This window comes from Kogia breviceps, chromosome 1, assembly GCF_026419965.1.
Source record: "Kogia breviceps isolate mKogBre1 chromosome 1, mKogBre1 haplotype 1, whole genome shotgun sequence".
Classification (NCBI taxonomy): domain Eukaryota; kingdom Metazoa; phylum Chordata; class Mammalia; order Artiodactyla; family Physeteridae; genus Kogia; species Kogia breviceps.
In genome coordinates this window covers 63713929-63726115 of record NC_081310.1, presented here as the reverse complement: position 1 = coordinate 63726115, position 12187 = coordinate 63713929, and the positions used below count along the sequence as shown (strand labels likewise).

The 12187-nt window shown below is 38.2% G+C and overlaps 1 protein-coding gene across 6 annotated transcripts in view; it reads left to right on the top strand.

Annotated features, from left to right (window-relative positions):
• CD55 (CD55 molecule (Cromer blood group)) overlaps window positions 1-12187 on the top strand; it is a 94338-nt gene that overhangs the window by 66796 nt on the left and 15355 nt on the right. The window contains exon 10 of one of the 6 annotated variants that reach the window (XM_067032798.1): window positions 1243-1354. The exons of 3 other annotated variants lie outside the window; for them this stretch is intronic. In XM_067032798.1, the coding sequence (XP_066888899.1) occupies window positions 1243-1273 (31 nt within the window). In that variant the 3' untranslated portion in view covers window positions 1274-1354. 2 more of the 6 variants (XM_067032783.1, XM_067032816.1) reach the window with 2 other exon arrangements.

Genomic DNA, 12187 nt, shown 5'->3' with positions numbered 1-12187 from the left:
TTGGAAACCTAGACTTTCTTCCTTCCTATCACAGGTAATAAATAAGTACAGGCTAGCTCACATTTTTTCTGCCCTTGGAAAGGTCCCATTATGTCTGGACAAATGACTTCTCAACCAGAAGTTAATATTATCTTGTCTTTCACACATAGGCCAACTCGGAGCATGTTCTCCAGCCCAGAAGAGCTTTTGGTTGTATCTGGAAAGGACATTAACTGGGTGTCAGGAAATCAGATTCCAGCCCCAGCTGTCCCTGACTTGTTCTCACCTACCTTTCCGGACCTTAATGCCCTCTCTTGCAAATTGAATGAGTTAAACTAAAGACTCTCAAAACTTTCTTCTAGTATTAGTAAGCTGATTCTAGTGTTTAATAGAGAGCTGGAAATGAATTCCTGCCTGACATTTGCTTCAAAAGCCCCTGGTACTGGAGCGAGTCAATTTTCTTAGCAATCCTTGCAGAGAATCTGCTGTAAAAATAACTGAAGCAAGCTTGGTATAAGTTCTTCCAAAACGATCCTTCCTTTCCTTTACGTTTAACATTTTATTTGTCAGCAAAGTTAATCTATTTTTTATAAGTGCCAAAAGGATAGACTCAAGTTCAGGGATGTCTTTATCTGACTTTGGAGAATCACTGTCATCATTGCTGCTTTTCCTCTTTCTTAGTAAATGCTAATTTAAATTTTAAAATTACATGTAAATCACAGTTATTTTATTGCATTTAGCTTTTTTTCAATATCAGCTGGATTTTTTCTTTAAGGGCTCTTCTAGTTTCCCTCTCTGAAAGAGGAGTCACCCGTGGAATGAAACATGGCCCTCTGCTCTCAATTTGGCAACAGGCCCATCAAGTCTGTCATGCTTAGTACTGGGGCTGCCTTGCTCCTAAAACCTGCACTTACTCCTTACTACTTGACCCCCCAGAGATCCTGGATCCTTCTGGAGAGAGGGATCCTGGATCCCTCTGGAGACAGGTTTCCTAAGATCCTGATATAGGAATCAGGCACGCAAATAAATTACCCCCCTGCTGTGCTCCTCAAGTTTCTCAAATTCATATCATGCCCCCTGCCCCCAATTCTCTCTGTATCCTCTTTAGGTAAATTGTCTAAGAAATTATCCAGAGTCCCAAGTTTTCCAAATGATTCATTTTTTTGCAGAAAGCAGCAAAAATTTCCTTCTTCCTTAAGGGAAGTCTGGAGCAACTCAATTGCATAAGTTTCCAACTAAGTGTCTCTAGGGATTTTCTTTAAGCAAAGAGGAATGGGATGCCTCTAACTACTGAAGTTTCCAGCTAGAAGGTCAACTGGAGGCCCTTTCAGTCCTGCACTGCACAAGCCCTCTGGGAGACCCCACCCCTTGTGGAGCTACAGGCAACAAGTGTGAGACTTCAAAGCTCCTCCAGCTCTCACCCCTTCCTTCCTGACCCCCATTTGTAAGGTTTTGTTTCTTATGCTGTTTACTAGATGTTTATCTTATCATTCTCTATGTATCTTTGTATATCTGAATTACTTAATGATAACCAAAGAAATTTCAGAGGATTGGATCTATTTTGTCACCTTCTACCTTAGTGAATTGAAGCATTGCTTCTATGAGGAGATAATATTTCTTACTGAGTTTTTTCTAGTGCTATATTTTCGTTCCAGCTTAATAGAGAAAACTTTAAAAATAGCTACTAGTTTAGGGATCATTTACATACTTAACTAATTAACAGGAATCTTGAGTCAAATAAAAACAATGAAATTTTGTCTTAAATTTCATTTTAAAGAAATTGAACTTAATACATACAAGTTTTTAATAACCTTTTAGAAAGCTCTCGTGTGTTCTTTTCAACAGATACTTATTCCACACTGTATTCGGCTGGTGTTGCATTAGGAGTCTTAGAGTGTACAAACTGAAATACATGCTCCATGCCATTTAAGTAACTTATAATAAAATAAGGAGATAATAAATTCATGCACTAGCATCTAACATTATTTTTGGAACAAAGCATGGGATAAATATACTTTCATCAATAGTTAAAAGCTATGATTCTGGAAATTGAGAGGGGGTATGATGCTCTTCTTAATACTCCACATACATCAAGGTGATATGGTAGATGGGACTGACTTTTGCAACTTCTCATTCCACACAAAATAATTAGAAAAACTGGGTACAATAAGTGCAAATTAACTTTGAAAATGCATAGCTGAACTTGGAGTTAAGAATGAGAGATCCCTAGGTAGAAGAAATGAATAGAATATTCAAAATCAATGTAGTGAGCAAGAGCTAAACCCAGTGACCCATAGCGGAGACAGAATGAAGTAAATCCCTATGGGGACCATGGTTTTAACACTTACCAGGGTTCTGGACTTGAGACCCAAATCGCAGACAACATTGGCACCTAGAACTGGGCCCTTTCATACATCTGAGAGCCAGTCTATAAAATGGAAAGTAGAATACCCTGCCCACCAAGCCAGTGAGGCAGCAAAGAAGCAAAAGGGAGGAAAAAAAGAAATAAAAAGCCTGCCTCTAAACCTTAGAGTGCCGTAGGAATGTGCATTTTCTTGTCTATATGGAAAACCCCAACTGATAGATTCTTATAAACACTGAAACCCGTGGGGCCTTGGCAAAGTCAAATGTGCTACTGTCCCACTGCGAAACCACAAAGTAGTACACTTTATTACTGTGGAAACAACTCCCACTGAAGAAGAGTTCCTAGTAAAAATGTATAACTCACTAGAGGAGACAAAGAACTAGGGATGAGGGTAGGAGGGGAGAGGGAGAGAGGGAAAGCAAGAGATAGAGAGAGAGAGAGAGAGAGAGAGAGAGAGAGAGAGAGAGAGAGAGCGAGAGCAATGAACTAGAGAAATCCCATGTATTATCTATCCCAGATAATAGAAAAATGTGAGCATGCCTTAAGCTAAGAATATTTACGATGTTCAAAGAGAGGTAAGGAGTAGAAATTGTATTGCGAGAACAAGACATAGTGAAGAGGATCAGACATGTTTAAAAAAGAGCAAAACAGAAATTCAAAAAATTAAAAATATAGTAATTCATACTTCCGTATCTGGCCAGAGAGAATAACTAGTACCAGACCTGCCCTGCTACATAAACAACAAGTAAGTTGAATAAAATATAGAAAACAATTGTTTGTAGACATTAAATTACAGCCTGAGAAAATGGAAACAAATAGCTGACCCCTACAATTGCTCTGGCTTCTATGTGGTGACATATTTTGGATCAAAACAGACAGAGGGAATGCCCAAGCAGAGCACAGTGAGCTCAAAGAATTTAAGAGAAGAAGTCAGGGTTCAGGGAGGTTGAAGTGGCAGGATTTTTCTGAGAAGAGTGAAGAGAGCAACACACAGAAAGAGCTCCATAAATTCGCCTAAGCATCGCCTTGCATCAGACATTGTAGAAGCAGCAGCATAGGACTGTGATCCTTGAGAGAAGGGAAAGAGACAAGGTGAGCTTCCCCACAGGAACAGCTTACTACCTGGAGATGGTTACCAGGCTACAGTACTGGCAGCCGGCAGTCTCACTGGTTGACAGGCAGAGACTGGAGTTTGGTGTGGGCAAGGCAGCTAGGATTTGCAGAGTCAAGTATGAGACAGAAAAGGAGCTGCAAAGAAATCTACAGAGGGGTACTCTCAAGTATTTGGCTGAGTGCTAGCTACACATGTATAACAAATTACCTGAGACCAGAGAAAAAACACCAGAATATACACTGCTTTTTAAAAATATCATTTTCTGTTAACAGACATTTGGATTGTTTCCACATTTTGGCTATTGTGAATAATGCTGCAATAAACATTGATGTACGAATATATATTGGAGTTCCTGTTTTCAGTTTGTTGCGGGGTGTGTCCCTAGAAGTGGAATTTCTACATCCTATGATAATTCTATGTTTACTTTTTTGAGGAACTGCCAAACTGTTTTCCACAGGGGCTGTACCATTTTTCATCGTCATCAGCAATGCATAAGGGTTCTGTTTTCTTCACATTCTTCCTAAAAACTACTTAAGTCAATTTAATTTTTAAATCTTTCCATCCCACCTGGTTGAAAATTCCTCTTCATTTCTTCCTGTGCCCTCCACACCCACCCCAGGGCTGTATGGAAGTCCAAGGGAGACAGGGTGTAGGGGTTTGGGCACTTACGTCACTGAAATGTTCTTTGCTGCTGACTGATACCTTCAAGGTTGGCAACTTTCTGTCGCTTCCACCACCGTTACAACATGGGACATTCCTGGAAGGCTGAGAATTCCAGGGTCTATAAGTTCTTCTCCCTATATATACCATGCAGACATTTCCCTCTGAGGTCTCACAAGACCCCAGCATTATCAGAAAGCCCACTGTGGTGCCTGATACTCTGAAATGCACAAATCCTCTCTTTCAGTCTCTAGACTTCATTTTGCTCTCTGGGAGCAAGTTTCATCCCCTCCTTTTGTTTCTTCCAAATCCCCAATTTCTCTTAAAAATTTTGCAGACTTTACACCTTCAAATGAAAGACCGGAAATCCTGCATGTAACTTCTGCTTTCTTGCCAACCCCATATTTTCCCAGAAGCAAGGAAGCCCAGGGTCAGTTCGTTACCTGATCAACTGAATAGGGGAAGGAAATAGGGAGATTTGGGGGATGGGGGCATCATTAATACTTCAAAGTATTATCCAGACAAATAAACATTTAGATTTAAAACAAAAATAAACACTTATACAAACTCATGGAGAAAATTTGAGAAATTCAGTAAATAGAAAGAAAAAATACAAATTATTTATAATCATAGCACCTAAAGTTAACATTTTGAAAAATAATCTTCCAATCTTTTCTCTAAACATAGAAATGTGCTTTACAATTTTAAGTTCACACAGTATATATGTTACCTTTCAACATATTAGTCACTGTTTCTTAAATAACTCAATAAAATACGTTAAGCTTCTATTTCACATGATTTCCAGAAATCTAGTGCCCTCTCTACTAGTTCTGAGATTTCTGAATGACAGAGAACCTGCTTCTGGTCATTTATTTTTCACCCACTATTTCTGCTTTTATCTAAACACTATGTGTTGTCCAATATGATAACTACTACTCACATGTGGTTACTTACATTTAAATTAGTTAAATTTAAATAAACTGAAAATTCAGTTCCCCAGTCACACTAGCCACATTGCAAATATTCAATAAGCACATGTGGCTAGTGGCTATTGTATTAGCACAGACCTAGAGCATTTCATCACTGCAGAAAGTTTTATCAGCCAGCACGGCTCAGGATCAACTATCTCATCTGATTTCTCCCCTGCAACTGCTACCATTTCCTCTCATCACCTAGCTCCCACTCCCACATTCCCCAGAAGACCAAAAACACATTGCTGCTGGATGTAAAAAAAAAAAAAAAGTATATTTATAAAAGTTTAATAATATCAGAGGAATACTATTGCAAAAGATAAGAAAATAACTTAAAGCCAAATAATGGGTGTCACTGTTGTTCAAGTTCACTAACCTGCAGTCCCAGTGTATAAATCCAGGCAACTATTTAACCAACTAACTAGTTAATCAGTTCTGCAACTGATGGGTAAAGCATCATCATCTTTTTATCCAAATGTTAACTGGTTTTGAGTATTTATTATTCTCTTCTAATTAAAAACTGTATGTAAATATAAATATATATGATGTATAGTTAGAACTTAAGATTGGGACTTCCCTGGTGGCGCAGTGACTAAGGATCCGCCTGCCAATGCCGGGGGCACAGGTTCGAGTCCTGGTCCCTGAAGATCCCACATGCCACAGAGCAACTAAGCCCATGTGCCACAACTACTGAGCCTACACTCTAGAGCCCGTGAGCCATAGCTACTGAGCCCACGTGCCACAACTACTGAAGCCTAGAGCCCATGCTCCACAACAAGAGAAGTCACCATGATGAGAAGCCCATGCACGACAACAAAGAGTAGGCCCCGCTCGCCACAGTTAGAGAAAGCCCGCGTGCAACAGTGAAGACACAAAGCAGCCAAAAATAAATAAATAAAATAAATAAATTTATTTTAAAAAATTAAGATCAAGTATTCTTATGAAATTAGATGTTCATTTTTATTACAAAAGCAACTTTTCCTTAGTCCCTGGCCTGCTGCTATAGCGCTGGCTTTCTTTTTCCTTCTCCTCCCTTTCCTGAGTAAGTGCTCCAACTTTCTTTTAAGCTGCCAATGCACAAACTTAAAACTCCTGTTACATAATATGCTGAACAATTTAGCTCCTGATTTTAAAACCTCTACATATATAGACTGGCCCATGGCCTTCCCTTTCAGACCCAGAGAGTCTCCTTCATCAAAATTTCCTAAGCAAAAGAGTAGTTGTTCTCTACGAATTTTGCCATTCTTCTAAAATGCTGAAGCAGCCACTGGGAAATTTGTTTTTATAACTGACAATTTTTCTTTCTGCTTCATGCTGCTTGTTTCACTTCTCAATATTTCATAAGTATTTTCATAATTATTTTGGTAGATATCTGTAATATTCCTTGGCTATATCCTTTACTTAACTATCTCTTGTTGCATACTTAGGTATTTTATTGGCTTGTTTTAATCTTACTACACATGCAGAAATTAGTAAATTTTGCACATACTTATGATGATTTCTCTGACCTAAGTTTTTAGAAGTAGAATTATTTGATTCAGAATAAGTTAGCAAATATTTACTACCCTCCCACTGTAGATGAGTTTACAGCCCTATGCTCCACACCACCCACCCCACCTCCATTGATGTTGGGTTTGGCTAAGCTACTTGCTTTGGCCAATGAAACTTTAGTACATGTGACACAAGCAGAAACCTTAAATGTGTTTCAGCAGTTGGGCTTGCCCTCTTGCACTTCAATAATTTGCCATGAAAAGAGCACACTCTGTGTAGCAACTGACCTTCAGACTTGGCCCTTGAATCCAGCCCATAGCCTAGCGCCAGCCCAGCTGACTCCTTCTAAAGCAGAGCCACCTGGCTGAGCCCATCCTAGATCAACCAAACTACAGTCTACCTGCAGAAGCATGAGCATGAGAAAAAAATACTGGTTAAAATGGCAATGACTTTTAAGATAGGTAGTTACATATCATTTATTGCAGTGTTAACCAACTAGTGTACTTTTCTTATTATGGTTTGCATTCAGTAACAAGGTTTCCAAAATGTTCTAGAGTCAGGAGTTCTAGCTGGAACTTATAGTTCTGATTCTAGAAAACTCAAAGGACAAAACCTTTACCATGACTAAAGAACTTTTTATTATACAACCAAGACCCAAATATAAACTAATCTTACCTAAATGAGACTAACATACTATAACTCAAGACATTAACTTTATAGTTCCAAAATCTTGTGGAATTCAGCTTTTAAACCCCAGGCAAGAGTCACTGTGATGATTTTCAAATGCATATTCTTAAAGGTTTTACCACTGGGGCACAAATAGTAACTGTCCACAAGATAATACCTGGGTAACTTTGCTCCAGCTACTCAGCATACACTGGCCAAAGCTAAACAGCTCCAACCTTAGGAGATCTATAAACAAACATACCATGTGCCTCATGCAACTATGAAGGAAATAAATATATTTCTATTTTTTCATTAGCCCATGGATCTAATTTTAATGGAAATGAAGGAACTCTAAGGACTGTATGGTCCATTGATTGATTCTAAATGCACTGAAGAGCATGAAGGAAGAAAATGATAAGTTAAAGGCTTTATGTTCTCAATTCAAGGTTAATATAGGAAAATGAAAAAAATTTTGAATGCCATGAAAAAAATTATCTTTTATAGCCAAAGAGTCAAAACTTCTGAAAAACAAACCTACAGTCAAATTCTAAGGGTAGCCAAGTTACAGTGTAATAAGAAACATTTATTTTGAAGAGGTTTTAATGAAAGTCCCAGAGAAATTATACATGCTGATTCTCATGAAGACCCACCTCTATCAGCTCTCATTTCTTCTACACCTATAACCATTTCTAAATTCTATCAGTTCTCAGGGCTTGGGTAAATGTGTGACCTGGGAGGAGGTACCATATGCATGGAAAGAATTTCAAGTTTTTTCTAATTTATATTCACAGAAACCTGGCAAATATGAATGGGAGTGTGTCCTAACACTGTTGGTTCAGGGTGGAAAAAATATAATGTAATATTTTGCCAGATTTCACATTGATGCACTAACAAGAAATGCTGAATTTGATGTATTCACTTAGGCAACTGGGAGTGGCTCTAACAGTTTGCTCCATTGGTTGACTTAAACCTAGACTCAAAGGTGGCCTATGCTGGATAAAATTGAAATGCCAGAATTTCCTTGGTCTATTGTAGAGTAGGGTGTCTAAATACTAAGGATATTTCTGCTTCCAGCAAAGACAGAGGAATAGGAACTGGATTTACCCTTCCAACTGTAACAATCAAAAATGGATAAAATATATAAAATAATAATTTGGAAGACATTGGATATCACAGAACAAAGAACAGTGATCCCTGTGAGGTGGAGCACAATGAACTCCATGAGTTGAGGAGATAATATTGAGTTTCAGGAGACCGTGGGACCAAGGATGGTAGAGTTCATAGGACAGAGACAAAGAGGAGAGAAATACACAAAAAGAGAACTCTGGATATCTGTAGGGGGTCACCTTGAGTGTTCAGCTGAGTAACAATCAATATATGCATGTGAGAAAAGTACCTGTCTCCAAGGAAAATTCCACCCCCCAAAATTAGCTGTAACAGGGCCTGCTGCTCACAAAAGGGCAGGAACAGTGTCTGTTCTCATAGGTTTGCATTTTTAACCTCAAAATTCATGGGCATTGGGCTTCCCTGGTGGCGCAGTGGTTGAGAGTCCGCCTGCTGATGCAGGAGACACGGGTTCGTGCCCTGGTCCGGGAGGATCCCACGTGCCGCGGAGCGACTGAGCCCGTGAGCTATGGCCGCTGAGCCTGTGCGTCCGGAGCCTGTGCTCCGCAACGGGAGAGGCCACAACAGTGAGAGGCCCGCATACCGCAAAAAAAAAAAAAAAAAAAAAAAAAAAAAAATTCATGGGCATTATGTAAAGTGCCAGAGTGTTTTTAGCCCTGAATTGAGCACTGCTCTGGTCCCATCTAAAAAAACCTTAAAAATAAGATGCGAAAGGATCAAATGGTTTTTAAGTAGGTAAATTGCACCCAAGAACAAAGTTCAAGAATATATAGAAGTACAAAAATATCTGCCACCCAACAAGGTAAAATTCATAATTTCTAGCATCTAATAAAAAATTACCAGCTATCCAAAAAGCAAGAAAAACAGTCCATAACAAAGAAACAAATCAACCAATTGAAACATACACAGAATTGACACAGATGTTAGAATGAGCAGACAAGGACAGTAAAACAGTTATTATAGCCATATTTCATATGTACTAAATGTTAAACAAAGGCATGGAAGGTATTTTTTTAAAAAAGACCCAAGCTGAACTTATAGAGGTGAAAACTATATCTGAAATGAAAAATATAGTGGATAAGATTAACAGTAGATTAAACATTGCAGAAGTGATTAGTAAATATGAAGACAGCAATCACAGCTATCCAAATGAAATACAGAAAAAGGAATAAAAGGGTGGCATAGTATGTTTGAGCTGTGGGATAACTTCAAGTGACCTAATATACACGTAATTTGGGTCTTCAAAGAGGAGAGGAAAGGAGGAAAGAAAAAAATATATTTGAAGAAATAATAGTCAGAAATTTTACTAATTTGATGAAAAACATAATGCATAGATCAGATAAGCTCAATGAATCCCAAGCACAAGAAATATGGGGAAAAAAACTACACCAAGGTACATCATAATCAAATTACTCAAAACCAATTATAAAAAGAAAATCTTAAAAGTAGTCAGAGACAAACACTTTATGTACAGAGAAATCATGGTAAGGATGACAGCAGATTTATTGTCAATGCAAGCAAGAATATGGCACAGCAATGTCTTTGAAATACTGAAAGAAAAACCATCAATCAAGAATTCTATACCCAGTGAAACTATAGTGAAAAATAAAGGCTTTTTCAGACATACAGAAGCTGCAAAAATTCATCACCAGAAGACTTACACTACAAGAAATATGAAAGGAAATTCTTTAGGCAGAAGGAAAATAGCAAATGGAAATATTGACCTATACAAAGGAATGAAAAGCACCAGAATAGTAATACATTTGTAAATATGTCAGTTTTCTCTTATTATTCAAATACTAAGGGATATTGGAATTCAGAAATGGATTATGTACAAACTATTCATCTGTCACATATTACATCCCATGGGAGAATCCAGAGGAAAATACCTTCCCAAGAGTTTGAGAAATACATTGGTGAGAGGAATTTCAAGATTCTTTAAGTCCTCTGTACTACATTTTCTTTGAGGCCGGAGATGACAGTAGGAAATTCTTCCAGTTTTCAATGGCAGCATCCTGAAGTGCCTCTTTGAATTCAGTGGGGGTAATTGAATCTTGAAGTGGTAAGGGCCAAGTGGTATCTCTTATTCAACAGAGACAAGGGGCTTCCCTGGTGGCGCCGTGGTTGAGAGTCCGCTTGCCGATGCAGGGGACACGGGTTCGTGCCCTGGTCTGGGAAGATCCCACATGCTGCGGAGCGGCTGGGCCCGTGAGCCATGGCTGCTGAGCCTGTGCGTCCGGAGCCTGTGCTCCGTAATGGGAGAGGCCACAACAGTGAGAGGCCCGCGGTACCGCACACACACAAAAAAAAAACCAAAAAAAAAAAACCAAAAAAAACCCAGAGACAATGTGGCTATTATAATTAAAATCAATGTCAAAGCTGTAATAAGTATGGTTGACCCACAGATGACCTTGGCTTTGGCTAATTGATTAAGGTTGTCCCTTTAACTGATATAGGTGAATGATGAGTGGAGTTTTTGACTCAGGTCCATTTCAAAGGGAGCTCATGTGGTCCCTGGACACATTTCATAGATATTTTCCAATTCTTGAATGCATCGTTGAAATACACATACTCAGCAACTGGCAGAATACAAATATTGTTTCTTTAATTGGCATATTGAGGGTTATTCTGAAAAGAAAACCAGAGAAATGACTAGTGGAAACCCCTAGAACTACTACTATTATCAAAAGAGTAAACCAAAGCAATCTCACTTTCCTGAAGAAATTGCAGAGATTAATGCAACCATCAGAGAATTGAAAGAACTGGAGATTATGATTTCTTCATCATCATTCAACTCACCTGTTTGGCCTATGCAGAAGAGAAGTGGTCATGAAAAAGATATTGGTTTATTACTAACTTAATGAGGTGATGACTCCCATTGATGGTGCCAGTCAACACAGCCCATCCTATCTGCTATGTAGTTGTTGATCCAGAAAATATTTTTCTTTTTACTTGTTAGTAAAAACTACCAGAAGTAGTTTGCTTTCACTTAGAAATGCCATCAATACACCTTTTCTGTTCTACCTATTATTACATCAACTCTCATTCCTTCTGTCTTAATCTAGTCCGTAGGGATCTTGATCATCTCTCCATTCCAAAGAATATTACAGACCTGTGGCACAACTTAGGAACAAAGAGAAAGCTAGGAGGATAGTAGTAGACGGCAAGGCTTGGAAGATTGGCATGGGCCAGACAATTCAGCTTCTTTTAGAGGATTTCAAGAATGTTAAGGATTTTGGTCTTTAGATTAAACACAATGGAAAGTCTTTAAAGATTTTAAAGCTTGGGAGATTGATAAAAGATGGCAACATTCTTTTAAAATTGTTATTCAATAACAATAAGAAACTTATTCTATCAGAGAAAAACATGAGAATTGCATTTTGAAGAGACCACTCAATATCTTGTCAAAAATGGATTAGAATGGTGAAGCACAGGAACTGAGGGGAAATTAATTAAATGACTAGTATGTTAATTCAGGTTAGAGATGGTGGTGGCTTAGAATATGGTAACAGAAGAGATGGAAAATGTGAATTGATAGAAAAGAATAAAGAATAGATGACTCTCAAGGAAGGATTAACTTCTGGAGTGTGAAAAGAGTCCAGTATCATGGATGAATCTGAGATTTTTAAGTTATGCGTCTGTATGCATTGTGTAACTATTCAATGACATTAGAAACATTGCAGAGAAAAATCAACTTTGGAGGGAGTTTGGTGTTTGACATATTGAAACTGAAACATACATATGGAGATATGAAATAAGATATATAGTAGGCTTATTAGGCTTAGAAGAGAGATGTGAGCTACATTTAGAATTTTA